The sequence below is a fragment of the Nannospalax galili genome, unplaced genomic scaffold (assembly GCF_000622305.1).
Source record: "Nannospalax galili isolate Female #2095 unplaced genomic scaffold, S.galili_v1.0 scaffold663, whole genome shotgun sequence".
In the NCBI taxonomy this organism is placed as follows: Eukaryota; Metazoa; Chordata; class Mammalia; order Rodentia; family Spalacidae; genus Nannospalax; species Nannospalax galili.
The window spans coordinates 7,870,420-7,888,392 of record NW_008351881.1 but is presented as its reverse complement, the minus strand read 5'-3'; the positions used below and the strand labels follow the sequence as shown (position 1 = coordinate 7,888,392).

Genomic DNA, 17,973 nt, shown 5'->3' with positions numbered 1-17,973 from the left:
TTATCTTCTCTGATTTTCTTTACTGATCAGACTTCTAATTTTCTAATTAAAAGGTAATGAAGGCCAGTTTTTACTTTTTAAAAGGCCTAGGCACTGTTCCTGTTTTAGAATTCTTACGCAAATACCAATTTGGACCTTATCTGATTTGAATTGTTGAGTGTATTACATTTGAGTTCTTGTCCTTTTATAATTTTTGGAAAAGAATTTTAATTTTTGGGGTGGTGCTGGGATTGAACATGAGAGACAAGAATTTTATACCTTAGCTACACCTTTTTTTTCTTCTGTTGCCTCAGTTGTTTGAGGTTTCTAAGGATGAGGAGAGGTAGTCTTTGAAGCTTACAATGCCCTTCATCTTTGTTTTGGTAGCCTGTGGCTCTGCTGAACATCAGCAGGCCTCAAGGGATAGTACCCTGAGGCCTCAGTGCAAGATGAATTATTCTTAGGGTGGAAATAATTTCTGCTATCACTTGCAGATCTGGGAGTTAATTTTGACTTCCTTGACTCCTACTAGTAAATCCATTGGTGAGGTTCACTGATTTGATTTGATTTCTTCAGTTGGTCTCTAAATTAATTTCGACATTTTATTCTGTAGCCTAACTGATCTCTCTTTAGTTTTATTTTCCACACCAGAACTTCAGTAGTTTATTCAAAGTACAAATCTTACTTCGCCCCCACCCTTGATCGCTTTCCTGTGCCTAAGCAATGTAATTGCTGTCTTGTTTCCTTCATGGTGTGGCCCTGCCCTGTATTTCTTCCAGTTACTGTGGGCAGGAAGCTTGACTAGGCTACCTCCGCAGTGCCCGCTCAGGTTCATCCAACTACTGTCACCAGGGTTCTTTGCTTAACTTCTGCTCCTCTTTTAGGACTGAGCTCAGTTTGCATCCCTTACAGGAAGTCTTGCTGGAATCCTGATGTAACTAGGCCCCTTCTGTGTACTTATTGACAACTTGTTCACAGATCTGGAACTTAACTGTATTATGTTAACCCCTCTCTTTTAAGGACTTATTCCAGTTTAGACTTAGTTCATTTACTATGTCTTACTCTTATTTTAACCTACAATATCTAGCAAGTGGTTGGCATGTAGTGGAGGCTCAATGAATGAACACTTGATCAGCAAGAAAGTTCAACTCACGGTTGAACTCACTGTTGTAACATTGACGTCTTAGTAAGTAGAGTGGGTTAGTGTCTTTGAACTAGCAGTTGGTCAACTGTATCCTGTGCCTGGAGAACATTTTCTTGGCTTTTGAACCTTGTGAAGAATTATTCAGTGGATCTTGAATGGGGTTTGGGAATATGTCTTGTTTTTAAGCTCTCTACTTCATTCTAGTTTGCTTATTGAGTTAAGAATCAATGTCCTATTTTATAAATTTTAAGTGCCGCTAGACAATTACAGTAATTTACTATTTAAGCTTTATAAGTTGTATCTACTACAGAATGGATGTTTTAAGTCACTTTATGGACATCACATGTATAGAAATTTTGACTTAACTTGGAGACTATCTTACTTGGGGAGCTGTTGGTGATTGATAGCACCCTACGTAATAAAACCCGTTCGTTGTTTTTAGGTATTTCATTTATTATTTTTATTTTATCTATATGTGTGTATTGCCTGCATGTAGGTGTCGTGCAATGCCCGTGAAGCACAGAAAAGGCTGGAGTTACCGACAGTCGTTAGCTGCCTTCTGGGTGCTAGGACTCGAACTCTGGTCTTCTGCAAGAGCAGTCAGTGTTCTTAACTGCTGAGCCATCTCTCCAGCCCCCTGTAATGAAGCCCATTTGAACAGGAGCTTCTTGAGTTGATAGTAATGAGATTAGTTGGGCTTCATCCCATGAATTTTAGTAATTTGCAATTTTCAGTTTTTTGTTTGTTTTGTTTTTTAAAATATTTTTATTTTATGTGGAAAAGTATTGCATGAATGTATGTAAGAGTACCTGTATCCTGCAGTACCCACGGAGATCAAAAGAGGGCATCAGATTCCCCTGGAACTGGAGTCGCGGATGATTGTTAGCTGCCATGTGGGTGCTGGAAATTGAACCTGGGTCTACTACAAGAGCAGCCAGTATTCTTAACTGCTGGCTGAGCCAGTCTCTAGCCCCCTGGTTGATTGTTTTTGGTACGGGGTCTTCCTGTAGCCCCACATGATCTGGAACTCCCTATGTAGACCAGGCTGGCCTTTATCTCACCAGAGATCTGCTTGCCTCTTCCTCCTGAGTGCTGGGATTAAAGGCCTGTGCCACTTCCCCTGGCCCTGCAATTTTTACTTTTATTTTAGCATTTCAATGTGATTTTTAAAATATTTTATCGTGGTTTGCAGTCCATAAGTTTTAAGTGTGTAGTGTTAATGTGTGCATTTGCATATACCCACAAAGTACTACCCAAATTAAGTTGCCCTTTAGAGATTTCTGCAAGTTCCTTTCCATTAAAACATACCCCTTCCCAAGGTAGGCAGTATTTTGATTTGTGTGACCTTCCCTCCATCTTATGGTTAAAGCTACTAAGACTTTGGTATGTAAAATTTTGCTGCACACACTCATTCTTTTTCTACACATGGAATTGCTGAGTTAAGGGTAATGCATTTTCACTTGAGCAGACAATGCTGACTTGCACCTTTAATAGCAATGATTTATAATGATAACTAAAATTAAATTATTTGAAGATTTTGGCAAAGTTTCTATTTGTTCTCGTGTTTATTATATAGACAAAACCCAAATATAAAGAAAACTCAGTAAATGTTATTATGTAGTTCCCAGAAGTACAATTTTTAATCAGATCCTTTTTTCTATGTCAGTAACTTTTTCTTTTTCCCTCTTAGGGTTGTCTTTCCCTGTGGGTTGGCAAGCAGTTACAGGACTGCACAATGGGTCTGCGGATTCACTTTGTTGCTGACCCACATGGTTGGTGCTGCATGGGTTTGATTGTCTTTGTCTGGTTATACAATATTGTTTTAATTCCCAAAATTGTCCTCTTTCCTCACTATGAAGAAGGACATATTCCAGGCATTTTAATAATAAGTAAGTTTCTAAGTTTATATATTTCCTTATATAAAGATTTTTTTTTCTCATTGTGAATGTTTTAAAAGTATAGTGTCACCATGACTTTCCTTGAATATATTACTTCAGTAGTCGAATTAATGTTATATATTAAATTATGGCAGTTTGAAAAACAATAGATTTTCTGTATTTGCAGAGTTAAAGTACTAACTCCATATTCATCTAATTCTGAAAAGTATATGAAAACCATTTGGTTTAGGAGAAAGGCCTGACAGCAGTAATATTTTTGTTTTGTAATCATTGCAAATGTGGAAGATGGCTGATATTTTGAGACAGAGTCTATCTGCATAGTCTAGGTTAGCTTCAAATTTGGTAATCTTTCTGCTGCCTCTTGAATGCTGGGATTACAAGTGTGTACCTCTGTGCTTGACTTAAAAATATAGACATTTTAAGAAAGGGGATGAGATACATAACTGGAAGATGAGAATCTCACGATACTGAACTCATTGATGGAGTTGGTTGTCATAGCAATTTGAGCTTCTGGATAATCATTTTCTGCTGTAGTCCATGACTTGTTTATGTTGCAAAAAAATCAGATCAAAATGGTATATTATATAGGTGTATGGTGTTTAAAGCTTTCTTGCCTGTCCTCTAATTTTAATCTCCTAATGGCTATGGGAAATGCAATCTATAATATACAGACGATAAAACTAATCCATATAATCAGAGGTTATGACGTATGCCTGTAGTACAGACAGATAGACGGCCAGTATTATGCAGTCAGCCCTGCAGTCAGTGGGTACTCAAACTGCTTCCTTTTACATGTGCAGTGTGTTTGTTTCTATTCCCTTAACAAAATGCCTATGTTTTAATTTAAAAAGTGAAATTAGGGCCGGGCGTGGTGGTGCATGCCTTTAATCCCAGCACTTGGGAGGCAGAGGAAGTGGATCTCTGTGAGTTCAGGACAGCTGGGGCTACAGGGAGACCCTGTCTCAAAAAGACCAAAAATAAAAAAGTGAAATTATGGCAACTGAATCTCAGATTTTCCTTAATATTATTTTAAAGTTCAAATTTTTCTAATTCTTGATTCTCTAAGTCTCTTAAGTTCCATCAAAAGTGACAATTGAATATCACTAATTTAGAGTAATTTTGAAGATAGAATTGAAGAAAGGTTAAATGTAGACTATTAGAAAGATGTTGTTTTGATCCTTTCAAATAAAGTACATGTAATTAAATGGGAACCAGTCTTTTGTACCATTTTTAGGAACCACTGTTTGTAAAGAATCTCATTTATAGCAAGTTTATCAGTTATTTTCAAAATAATATTTTAAGTTGATACATGTATTGTAGACCTCTTTGCCATATTTATGAGTGAAATTTCATTTTTTCATCTAATCTTTTGAAGGTTATCCCAATGGGATTAATTAAAATATGTTTTTAAACTTTAAATATGCTTGTCAAGAAGATGTCTTAAAGAGTGAATGAGTAATTTCTTTAATTTTGTCATTTTGCAGTATTCTATGGCATTTCTATATTTTGTCTGGTGGCTTTAGTGAGAGCCTCCATAACTGACCCTGGAAGACTCCCCGAGAACCCCAAGATCCCACATGGAGGTGAGGCACCCTTTGTACTTCCCCATTCTGTTGATGCTGGAATTACTACCTTTAATAGCACATTCATTGCCTTTAATACATACTTTATATAAGTCCGTGGCATCTCTTTGACATCTGCGCTCCTGTCTGCTTTCAATTGCAAGCCAGCCCCTCACACCCTCATTTTCTGACTCTCCTTTCCCTTTGCCCTGGATTCATGGATCCTGAGCATGGGGGTTTTGTTCTGGCACGTGTGCATGCATGACGGTGTTCAGTACTGTATCCCCTAATCTCCAGTCTCTGTCACATACCAATAAATATTTGTTGAGTGAAATACAGTTATCTGAGAAATTCTAGTTAAGAAGTATCTTGTTGCTGCCATTCAAACTGCAAAAATAAATTAAAATGGATTGCTTATCTCATACCATATGTAAGCTCATTTAGCTTTCTCTTGAGCTCGTTTTTTTGGTATTTACTATTAACTTTGAGAGCTCTGTACTTTGCTATATGTTTTAGTGTAATTTTAGAACTAGAGTACATTTTATAGTGATTTAGTGGCTCCCAAGTTTGCATATTAGAATTACCTGGGGAACTTTAAAGAATCTATGTCCAGTGCTGGGCGTAATGGCACACTCCTTTAATCCCACTACTCACGAGGGAGGCAGAGGAGACCGATCTCTGAGATGGAGGCCAGCCTGGTTTATATAGTGAGTTCTAGGCCAGTTGGGGCTATAGAGACACACTGTCTAAAAAACAAAAAAGAAAGAAAGAAAAAAAAAATCTGTGTCCAGGTCACAACCCATATTAATTAAATCAGAATACCTAGGTATAGGCACAAGTACTAGTCTTTTGAAAGATCTCCTGTGATTCCAGTGTATAGCAAAGTTTAGAAACCAAAGTAGCAAGTCCATATGAAATAAGATTGACAAGTCACTATACAGAACCTTCCTGAAGTCCTGATTCTTCTTTTTTTTTTTTTTTTTTTTTTTTTTTTTTTTTTTTGTTTTATTGTTGTTTTTAGACAGGGTTTCCCTGTAGAGGTCAGTAGCCCCAGACCAAAGAAACAGACTTTCTAACTCTGGACCCATTTCTGAAGAACTCTTTTTTTTTTCAGTGATCAAACACTCAAGTATCTATAAGATTCCTGACACTGCCAGTCAGTGAAAGAGGCTGTCTAAAGGGAGCAATTTCCATTAGAGTCCTTATTCACCCAGTGTTACTTCCTTAGTCCCGTTTTCTCCTGAGCCTTCCTCAGAATTGCCTGGATGGCTCTGCTTACAGTATTCTAGTCTTCTGGCCTGTTCCTCTAAACTCTTCCAGAAACAAAGCCAGCTTCACATTTAGGGATAGTTATTATAACAGTCCTACCCTTAGAATCCCGTTTTCTGTTAGTTTTGTGTTGCCATAATGAAATAACCAAGGGTAGCTACTTATGAAGGAAAGAGGTTTATGTAGCTCATACTCTGGAGGTTTAGGAGAATGGTATCTACCCTGCTCAGCTTTGTGTGCATCATACCATGACGATGGCAGTAGCGGGAATGCCTGCAGGAGCATTCCCGGTACTGAACAGAGACCAGGTTCATAAGAACTTACCCAGGAGGTTAGTATCCCTTCTGAGTCAGCCCCTACCATGACATAGGGTCCTCCCATCTAGACCCACTTCTCAAAGATCCCATCAGTTTTCACATTGTCACATTCACTACCAAGCTCTCAACAAATAGACCTTTGGGTTCAAACCTCATCCAAACATGTGCAACAGGGAATCTCAATTTTTATGAAAAATTTCATTATTAAAAAAAAAAAAAGGCTAGCCTGGTGTAATTCCCACACTCCAGGGGTTTATCTTGAGTTTGAGCGCAGCCTGAAGTACTTAGTGACATCCTTTCTCTCAAAAAAAACAAACAAGGCTGGGTGTGGTGCTCAGGAAGCAGAGGCAGGTAGATCTCTGTGAGATCAGCCAGATCTACATAGTGAGTTCCAGGCCCTATTTCAAAACAACAAAACAAAACAAAAGCCATAAACCAATCAAACAAATTAAAACCCCACTTACAAGAAAATGCTAGGTTCAAACTCTAGCACTGAAAAAATAGTAAATAAACCAGCAAGTAAAATTAAACCATTTAGAACATGTGAACACTAAACAAATAATATCTTTTAAAAAAAGATTTATTTATTTTATGCATACATGTGTGGGCCTGAGAGTATGTATGTGTACCACATGTTGTGCAGGTGTCCTTGGAGGCCAGAAGAGGATGTTAGATCCCCTGGGCCTGGATATACCCGCATTGTAAGCCACCTGATTTGGATGCTGGATATGGAGCAGAAGCACTAAGCCCTTTCTCCAGCCCCACAAATAACATCTTAATGTCTGGAAGCCTTACTTAAGTCCACATGAAACCACTGTGTTATCTTTATAGACTGCTAATAGATGACATCAAGCAACTGGTTGACTTTTTAAAGGCACACATTTTGCTTTATATGACAGCGGCAGTTTTTCTTTCCCACAGTTCGAGAAACTCCTCCATTGCCCAGTAAAAAAATCCAGCCACTCTTTATCACATTCTAATGTTTTCAAAGTCTGTATATCTCATATCACATGATTCTCATGATAATTGGGTTAGTGTGGCTGGTCCTAGATTGTGCAAAGCAACTGGAGTGTCCCACAACTGGTGACACAGGACCTTGTCTCATCTTCTATCAATAGATGAATAATTTTCACTCCTGCTTTGTCTTTGCTATAATCTGGGGGAAAATTGGCTTCATCATGTACTTTTTGGCGCTGATTATCTTATACATTTGTAAATATGATTTTTTTTTTTTTTTTGGTCTGTTTGAGACAGGGTCCCCTTGTAACCACAGCTGGCCTGGATTCACTATGGAGACCAGGCTGTCCTTGAACTCACAGAGATCCACCTGCCTCTGCCTCCCATGTGCGGGGATTAAAGGCGCACACCACCACACTTGATTTGTAAATATGATTTTTATTTTAACATTGAAAAATAATATGACATAGCAAATGTCGAGGCATAGAATTACAATTTTTATTTAGGAAATGTATGGGTTGAGCAGATTCAGGTATTGAATTCTTCATAAAAAGAAATAGCTCTAATACTTTGTATTAGTCACTTTTCTTTTGTTGTGATAGAAACACTTACCCAAGCAATTTATAGAAGGAAGAGTTTATTTGAACTTAACGGTTCCAGGGGAATTACATATATGCAAGCAAAACACTCATAAAAAATTAAAGTATTTAAAAAACCAAACATATCTCCTTAGCATGAAATTCTTTCATCTTTAATAAATGTTAGAAATAGATGTATACCAAATAAATGTTTAGAATTTTTATTTATTAGTGTTCTAGTTTCTTTTCAATTGCTGTGACAAAACACTCTGACCAATATCAACTTGAGGAGGAAATGGTTTATTTGAATTATATCTCCGGGGCACAGTTCATCTCTGAGGGAGCCCAAGATAGGAACTCAGGACAGGACCCTGGAGGCAGGAACTGGAGTGCAGGCCATGGAGGAATGCTGCTTACTGGCTTGCTCCCCTGGCCCGAGCTCAGCCTGTTTTCTTATACAATACAGGACCACCTGCCTGGGGTGGTGCCATCCTCAATGGGCTGGGCCCTTCCACATCGCTCAACAATCAAGAAAATGCCACAGACCAATAGAGGCAATTCCCCAACTGAGGCTCCCTCTACCCAGATGTGTCAGGTTGACAACTAAGCTATCCAGCATTATCACTATGTTTGATTTGTATACCTATATACCTGGAATTATAGAAATATTTCTTTGGTTTATAAGTGAGAAAATTTAGAAAACCCTGGTATGGGTGACAGAATTCCAGCTTTCTGTCTATAACAAATGCCCTCTCTCCTGAGGATCCAGTTTGTTAGGCATTGAGCCTAAGCATTTATTGTTTAGACTGTTAGGAATTTATCAGAAAATAATAGAATGAAAACACTATATGCTTTAAAGATTTGATTTACAGAGTTTTTATGTCATCTTTTTTATTTGTTTATTTAATTTAATTTATTTTTATTTATTTATTTTTATGTTATGAGTGTATGTGAGTGCACCCATGTCATGCAATGCCACAGACATCAGAAGAGGGCTTTGGATTCCCCTGGAACTGGAGTTAAGGATGGTTCATAGCCACCATGTAGGTGCTGGGAATTGAATCCACGTCCTCTCTGCAAGAGCAGACAGTGCTCTTAACCACTGAGCCATCTCTCCAGCCCCACCCCCCATGGAAATTGACTCAGTGGTGGAGAGCGTCCTGGTGGTGTCCTTGCTGTGTGTGAATTTCGAATGTTAGTGCTGGATGTTTGATTATGTTGAGCCAAGCCAGCAGAAGAGTGATGCGTTTGGGCATCATATGTTACACCATAGATGAATTTCCATTTTACTTACAGTTAAGTATTAGCTGTATTTAAATTCAGTTGTTAATATTGTTTCTCTCACATGATGTTTTTATTAAAAGAAAACTGTAAGATATGATTTTAAGATGCTATTATAAATGCAAATGATTTGTCAACTTTGATATTAAAACATAGTTTGATGCAGATTTTATTTGTACATACTGGTTTCTTTTGAAATGTCTATAGCAGTGTGTTTTCCTGGCATTTTACTCTATAAAATTGGAGTCTGTTGATTGATACCCAGCCATTAAACTAAACAACAGAATTCAAATAGGGAGTTTATTCAGAAAATTGAACACTAATATCTTTTTAAATTTTTTAATTAATTAATTTTTTTATTTTATGTGTGTTATGCCTGCATGTATTTAAGTGTACCTGTGCTGTGCAGTGCCGGTGGAGATCAGAAAAGGGAATCAGATTCCCTGAAACTGGAGTTACAGACAGTTGTTAGCTACCATGTGGGTGCTGGGTTTTGAGCTCAGGTCTTCTGCAAGAGCAACCAGTGCTCTTAACCACTGAGCCATCTCTCCAGTCCCATTATTATCTCCTTTAACATTTATTTCGAGTCTTTTATTTTAAATTTTCATACTTCAACAAGTACCTCGGAGTGCGGGGCCACATTGTACCTGTTCTTATTCACTTGGAACATGAGAACTAGGGTGATTTTACTGTGCCATCCATTAAATGAGGTCATGGGGTGGTGTGTGTGTGTGTGTGTGTGTGTGTGTGTGTGTGTTTGTGTGTGTGTTATAAATATAAGTACTGAAAAACTTAAGAATTTTATAAAATATGCATTTGTGTAAGAAAGCAGTTGTTTTAGGAGACTTTATAGTTTTTAATGGGCCTGATTAGGACAATATATAATGAAAACAAGTATCTTTTCTTTTTACTTACGCAAATCTCAGGTTTTTAACATCGAATTTAATTGTATACTGCTTTCTTGAAGACCAGAGGGACTTGCTAGTGGGTAAGAGGATGAAGACTTAAAAAGCACTCTAGTGCTAGGAGTGGTGGTGCAGTTTATAAATTCAGACCTTGGGCGGCTATGGCAGGAGTGTTGCTGGTTCAAGGCCAGCTGGGGTGGCATAGGAGGACTCCATCTCATAAGAAAAGATAAAACCAATCCCATCTTCCCCTACCTTTTATTTGCATTAATTACTAATGTTTTCTTCTAACCTCCACTTCTTTATTCTGTTAACTTCTAAACCCATCTGCCCTCTAGTCAGCTTCTGTGCAGCATTCCCAAGTTAGTTAACATTAAAAGTAAATGTCTTAGGGAAGGATTTGTGGGATTGATTTCAACTTATCTACTAAAATCAGGACTCAGCATTATTTATTTGTTAGTACTTTTAGATAATAAAATTTATCATTTTTTATTTTATTATTTTATTTTTTATTTATTTTTGGTCTTTTTGAGAAAAGGTCTCCCTGTAGCTCCAGCTGGCCTGGAACTCACTATGTAGACTAGGCTGGCCCGGAACTCATGGAGATCCACTGCCTCTGCCTCCCAAGTGCTGGGATTAAAGGTGTGCACCACCATACCTGGCAAGATAATAAAATTTCTATAAATTAATTCATCTAAATAAAATTCTTTTAATATAATAACCTGATTGAACTTAAGATTTTAGATTTTAGATTTTTGTTTATTCTAATAATTTGTCTGAAACTATTGCATTCTGTGATTTACTTTGTAACAATAGTGTCTTATTTTTGTAGCGTTTAAGAGAAACAAGCTGCACATAATTGTGCAAGCCTTTAATCCCAGCACTTGGGAGGCAGAGGCAGGAAAATCTCTGTGAATTCAAGGCCAGCCTGTCTTACATAGGGAGTTCTAGGCCAGCTGTGGCTACAGAGAGACCCTGTCTCAAAAAAAGACAGAAAAATAGAAACATAAAAGCAGAATAGGTAGCCATGTTTATGGCAAAGAATTCACACTGAAGACTCAGAAAAAGAATAGAGATGTATGTTGAAGACCTACTGTGAGAACTCAGTAGTTGTTACTGAGTTTCAGCATTACTTTCTGCTTTCATTAAATGGATTTTAATTTCCTTCTCTAGAAAGGGAGTTCTGGGAATTATGTAACAAGTGTAATTTGATGAGACCAAAGCGTTCACATCACTGCAGCCGCTGTGGCCATTGTGTGAGGAGAATGGATCATCACTGTCCATGGTAAGCAAGGAAGAATTCAACGTTCACAACAATAGAAAACAGCCAGAAGCAGCTGGGTGTGGTAGTACACCTCTGGAATCCCAGCAGTCAGGAGGCTCAGCTAAGGGAAATAAGGAAGAACCATCTGAGAACTTAATAGGTTTAAGCAAAAATTGTGTTAGAGTTATTCCATTAAGAAACCCTTGGGGCTGGAGAGATGGCTCAGCGGTTAAGAGCACAACTGCTCTTGCAGAGGACCCGGGTTCCATTCCCATCACCCACATGGTGGCTACGAACTGTCCTTAACTCCAGTTCCAGGGGAATCTGAAGCCCTCTTCTGACCTCTGCAGCATTGCACGACACGGGTGCACTCACATACATGTGGGCAATACACTCTTGCACATAAAATAAAAATAGTAAAAATATAAAAAAAAAACTTGATGGAAAATGATTCTTTTAAAACTGTGAATGTAATTTTTCCACAGAGCTCTCATCTTGGCTAAATAGGAGACATTAGAATGGAAAACTTAAGAATTAACATGCGCCTAAATATACGGAAGGACTAAAGTGCTCATATTAAAATGTGGCCATGTATGTAAAGCATTTGGTACTTAAATCATCTCTTGCTCTACTTACTGCATGCTTAAATCACATATGCCCAGTATTTGTATTCCTCTTTCCTTACTCAATTAAAGAACAACACATTTCAAATACACAAGCAACGCCCTTCTACTCCTTATGCCTTCTAAGTGTTTGCTCTTCGATGTAGGTATTAACATTTTGTGCATGTTTAGATATAAATGCTAATTAGCTGTTTCTACTGAAGTGCCAACATTTTTTGTCAATAGGGGGCTCTATTGTAATGTTTAAAGAAAATCTGTTGAAAAATAGAATTTTGAAAATAAATGCTTTGAGAATCCTGTATTGTTTCTTATTTTAAAACTGTCACAAAAATCTGTGAACCAGATATTGTATTTAATTCTGGTTTCCTAGCATTGGATTTTACATAAATATTTAAACTGGTATTGGATAGCACTTTATAAATATATATATATAATACATATGTTTGTACACACATGTATGCACATATATCTGAAGTTAACTTCTATAATAGGCCTATTTAATTTATAACTTCTTCATCTACCTAAAGTTGGTTGATGAAGACAGTTAATTTTGCCTAGGAATGTTAATTTAATTTCCCTTTTTTGATAACTTATTTTAATAGCACTTTTAATTAGCATACTTTTAATGTAAATTTGGTTTTTACTATAAACTGTTTATTTAAATAGATTTCCTGAGATTAGAAGAGCATAAGAGCATTTTAAATAAAAGCACTTTAGTTTCCAAAGAAAGATGGTATAGTATATGACATAGTGTTCAAAAGATATGCCTCAAATTTTAAATACGTCAGCCCTAAGTAATTTTCTAAACCTTGATATGGTTACAATCACAATGACAGTATAGTTAAAATATTATGTGAAACCGCATCCAGATAGGTTGTAATAACACTGAAAAACTCAGCACCTTTTTATATTTTCCTGATTAATGAAAAAGGTAAGTATTCGTGGTACATTTGGGTATTGATGCTTCCTTGCAAAAGAATCCTCTAATATAAAGATTTAAAAACGAATCAGCTAGAATATATATTTGTTAAGAGTAGTGATATTTCTTATTTTTAAAAGATAAAATCTAGCTTGTTGGTGAGAAAGTGTTTATGTTGAACTGTAGCATCGAGGCGATTTCTCTGCTTTTAGGCTTCTTGTATCCAGCTTCAGTCAACTGTTCAGAGTAGGAGAGGGAAAGTGGAAGACTAGAGGGCTGGCAAGGAAGGCAGGTGAGGTCTGAATGAACTTAGGAACTTTCATGATCGAGTCCCTGGTAGAGCACTGCTGAGGTGTGCTGTGTGAGGGGAATTCACAGTGTTGGAACTGTCCAGCAGCTTTTCCTGGCCAGTTCTCAGATTGCCGGCAGTTTTCTGTGTCTGGCTCTGACCATTCTTTTTAAATAGTTAAACATTACCAAAAGAACTCACACGTACATTGAGTACCCTCCTGCTTCCTAGAGCTTGTGGGTTCAGAATACTGTTGTCATGTCAGTTTGTGCAGCCTTTTGGGGAGAGGCACGATGGGACAGCCTCAACTGTGAAAGGGCATTTTCCGTGCATGTGTGAGCTCACTTCACTTAAAGCCCTGTTTGCAGGTAGCAAAATGGCCCTAGCCAACTTGGAACTCACTGTGTAGACCAAGCTGGGCTTGCTCTCACCGAGATCTGCCTGCCTCTGCCTCCCATGTGCTGGGATTAAAGACACGCACCGCTCTGCCCCTGCCCCACTGGAATTTTAAACTAGACTTTTCTATTGGAATTTTCAAATGCTTTGAAAATTTGGGTAAGTTTGTAACAATAAAATACTTTAGATTGGCCTTGAAAATTTTAGGGTTATCAGCATTATGACTTTCCTTGATGTCGCTGTTGTTCTGGCAGAGTAGCTGGAAGTATTTGGAAGTATTTTGAATACTTTTTTTTTTGGTCTTTATGAGACAGGGTCTCCCTGTAGCCCCAGCTGTCCTGGAACTCACTATGTAGACCCAGCTGGCCTTGAACTCACAGAGATCCACCTGCCTCTGCCTCCTGAGTGCTGGGATTAAAGGCATGTGCTACCACGCCTGGCTCATTTTTATTTTTAACTGCCAGGGATAGATTTTTATAAAGTGAAAATGTAAAAAGTAGAATGCATGCTTAACAGTTGTGTCAGAGTGGCAAGTTTAAGTTGTTTTTCTCAAAAGTAGAAGTGTCAGAAGAGTTTTTCCATCTTGCCCTCTCGCCCCTATCTCTTCTGGCTGTGCATCCACTGGCTGGAAGTTTTTGTCCTTTATTTCTATTTCCAGATCATTGATGTGGGGACACAAGTCTGCTCTCCAAACTCACTGGGTTGCTGTGAGTTAAAGGAGTGCAGTCTCTAAGTTGGCTTCCTTTGTAAAGGAGAAAGTACTTTATAAATTTAGGGTGCCATATCTATATAGTTGGCTTTTAGACCTGGGTGAGACATATCTTCATGAAATTAAGGATATGTGGGTTTATTTTAGTCTTACTGATCCAGAAATGAACATCCTATTAATGTTTAAAATACTGTTTCTTTTTCATTTTTCCCTTCAGGATAAACAATTGTGTTGGTGAAGATAATCACTGGCTTTTTCTGCAGCTGTGTTTCTACACTGAACTTCTTACTTGCTACGCACTGATGTTTGCTTTCTGCCACTATTATTATTTTCTTCCACTAAAAAAGCGTAATTTGGTAAGATATGTTTATATTCACCAACATTAGAGCAGCTATAGTGTGTGACTGCAAACTTGGTGGCTCCTTTAAGTACAGAAGATGACAAGCAAAATCAAAAATGCATCCCAGTTTGGTGAATTTTAAAATAGATTGGACTTGAGAAAGTAGTCTGCTGTTTCCTTTAAGCAGATCTCTTTAGCATTATTTATGTTGATAGATTTCCTTAGAAAACAAAATATTAGCTTGTTTGATATATGTCTTGGTTTAACAAAAAAGCCGGGCATAGTGGCACATACCTTTAATCCCAGCACTGGGGAGGCAGGTGGATCTCTGTTAGATAGAGGCCAGCCTAGTCTACAAAGTTCTGAAGACAGTAAGCTAGGAAGTAAGTATTCCACTGGCTAGTTGCAGAGTTGGAATTTGAACCCAATATTGTATTATTTTTCCATTTTATTTCTACCTGGATTGTATTTTTAAAAATTTCATATGAGACAGAGACAAAGAATGCACAGGACATAAGGGAGGAAGGGAGACTAAAAACTGATGGAGGAGGGTCATTTTTCATTATTACTCACACAAGTTTATACTATGCAAATTTTTTTATATCAAATGCGCTGGTGATACATATAGTTAAATTTCGGAATAAGAGTGATGGAAAGCCTTAATTCTCTGTGTTTGGGTTATTTTAGTATACATGATAATTTTCAGTAATTTAAGGAAATTTGCTATCGCTATTGGGCCACTAGTGGGTCTTTGTTTTGATTATGATTATTAGATATGGGTCTTGTAATTAAAAGTAGGCATAATAACTGAAAAAATTCAAAAGAGGATTTTTCCTTTTGATGGTAGTGATGATTCCTCTAGAACCTTGTGTGGGCTGGGCAGCTGGGCAGGCGCTCTGCCGTGACCTATATTCTCAACTTGCTTTTCACTTTTGATTTTGAGACAGGGTTACACTAAGTTGCCCAGACTGGCCTTGAACTTACTGGGATGCCTATCCAGGCCTTGAATTTGTAGTCCTCCTGTCTCAGCTCCCCCAAAGAGAGAATTTTTAATATAGGTACTTGGCATGTTCACATAATTCTGGCATAACTGGCATTGCAGTTAAAACGCGAGTCTTCCAAGTGCATGTTTCTATTCTAATTAAGCCTAAGAAGAAGAATCTTAAAATAAAAGGACTCAGTAGAGTTAAGATCATAATTTTTTTAAAAAGTAAGAGGAAAAATAAACACATTAGCGGTACTAATGGAGAAGTAATGGTCTCTAGGAGAGAACGCACTGAGCCCTAGTAGGGGCTGCTGACCTGTCCTGGGTTTAAACCGGCCCTAGTTTTTCAGTGTTCTTGGTAATAAGGTTTTACTGCAGAAAGCTACTCTTGTTTGTTCATGCACTGTCCGTGACTGATTTTGTGCTAAAACCAAGTTGGACAGTTGTGACAGAGACTGTATGGTGGCCAGAAAACCCAAGTATTAAGTATTCGGCTCTTTGCATTCGATTTTCCAACCCCTGGTAGTGGAAAGATCACTTTGAAAACAGACACACTTAGGATCAAAGGCCTAACTTTTCTTGTTCTTGTCTAACCTCTGACAGATTGTTTGACCCTTCTGATTTGTAATTTCATTTTCTGAAAACTGTGAATAATAATGAACCTAAATAAGTTAATATATGCACCTAGGCAAGGTAGTTTATGCCTGTAATCCTAGAACTTTGGAGGCTGATGCAGGAGGATCAGGAGTTCAATGCCAGCCTTCGTCAGCTACATAGTAAGTGAGACCTTGTCTCAAAAAAATAAATAAATAAATAAATAAAAATCAAAAAAGAAAAACAAAATGATAATATATGCAGAAATGCATGGTAATAGATGTTTAGCTTATAGTATGTTTGGTTTTTTGAAAACTCTCAGACTTTCTTTATATGAACATTTTACAAACCATTTAACAGTGCTGGGGAATTGATGACAGATTAAAGAAATATCAATAATCAAATAGGAATAAAATGATAATACTTAAGTGAAGGATTAAGACATTTGGAAGTGAAAACAAATTTATTTTTTAATATGAAAAACTTTGTTGCTTTGTAAAACTCTTGGATGATGGCCTAGGTGGTGAAGTATTTGCCTTGTAAGCATAAAGACCTGAGTTTGATCCCCTAGTCACTCAAATGTGGGTGTGACTGAGTATAGTGGCCCATTCTCCTAATTCCAGTGCCAGAGAGGCAGAATCAGAAGGATGTCTGGGGCTCACTGGCCTAATTGGTGAGCTTTAGCCCAGTGAGAGACACTGCCTAACATCAAGTGTGTGGCCTTCCTGAGAGCGACACCTAAGACTCTATGCCTAGCAGTGCTGAGCGAGTATTATTCTCTTAGCTTAAAACTTAAGTATCCTTTTTGCATTAAGTGGATTGCTTAATAGAATGTCATTTTCTTTTCTGAGATTTGAGGCAATGAAATGGAAACTTAAAAAGTTTTCCAAGATCATTTTGTAAGTCATTGAAGAATCAGTGTTTTAAAATCTCATTCAGGGGGCTACAGTGATGGCTCAGTGTTAAGAGCGCTGGCTGCTGGCGCAGAGGATTTGTGTTCAGTTCCCAGCACCCTCATGGTGGATGATACTCATGTGTAACTACAGTACCAAGGGACCTGATGCCCTTTTCTGGCCTCCACAGGCATCACGCAACACGGGTGCACTTACACACATGCAGGTCCTATAAAGCTAAAAAAAGAAAATCTTACTGAGAACGAATTCTCTGCGTTGGGATGGTGGTTCAGTCCTATAGTCCTGCCCTTGGGATGCACCAGGAGGATCACCACTGAGTGAGGCAGCCTGGGCTACGTAGTGGGTTCCAGGACAGCATGCTCTTCTTTACTGCCTTCGCTTCAGCTCTCCTGGAGCAGATTTCTCCTAGTTCTCATAAACCTGAAAATACCTTTATTTCTTCTTCAGTTTTAAATAGAGTCTTGGTTGGCACAGGATTGTAGGGTAACAATATCAGTTCCAAAGTGTTTCCCATTGTCAGCTGTTGGTCTTAGTGCTGCTTTTTCCTCTGGCTGCTTTCATGCTTTGATTTGATCTGTGGTTTTTAGCTCTTACTCTGCAGTACCATGATATGCCTCCACGTTGCTTCCTTTGTACTTTTCTGTTGAATACTTTGTGTAACTTCTTGAACCTATGCCTGATGACATTCTTGAGTTATGGGATTTTTCTTGTGTGTTTCACGTAAATATCCTGTCCAACTTTGTTGCTTACAGTTCTGAGATTCTAATTATATATGAATAAGGTCTCATTGCACTGTGAGTCTTCGGGTTCTCTTCTGCATCCCCTCCCCCAGTTCAGTCTGATTATTTTCTATTGACTTCTCTTCTGATTTACTAACCATAGCTTTTCTGTTCTAATCTATTCAGTTTTTAATTCTGTTATAGTATCTTGTACTTTTAGAATTTACACTGGACGTTATTTTTCATTGGTCACTTTTCTAGTGGAATTCTTCAGATCATCATTTTCTTGAATATTTGAATTAAAGTTCTTTTAATGTCTGATAGTGGTCCT

The 17,973-nt window shown here is 37.8% G+C and overlaps 1 protein-coding gene across 2 annotated transcripts in view; it reads left to right on the top strand.

The window, feature by feature from the left end:
• Nucleotides 1–17,973, top strand: part of Zdhhc21 (zinc finger DHHC-type containing 21) — a 62,892-nt gene that overhangs the window by 11,966 nt on the left and 32,953 nt on the right. For both annotated transcript variants that reach the window (XM_008848836.3, XM_008848835.3), the window contains 4 exons: nucleotides 2,814–3,012; nucleotides 4,506–4,604; nucleotides 11,064–11,175; nucleotides 14,308–14,446. In XM_008848836.3, coding sequence (XP_008847058.1) covers nucleotides 2,859–3,012; nucleotides 4,506–4,604; nucleotides 11,064–11,175; nucleotides 14,308–14,446 — 504 coding nt within the window. In that variant the 5' untranslated portion in view covers nucleotides 2,814–2,858. The remainder of the gene's footprint in view (nucleotides 1–2,813; nucleotides 3,013–4,505; nucleotides 4,605–11,063; nucleotides 11,176–14,307; nucleotides 14,447–17,973) is intronic.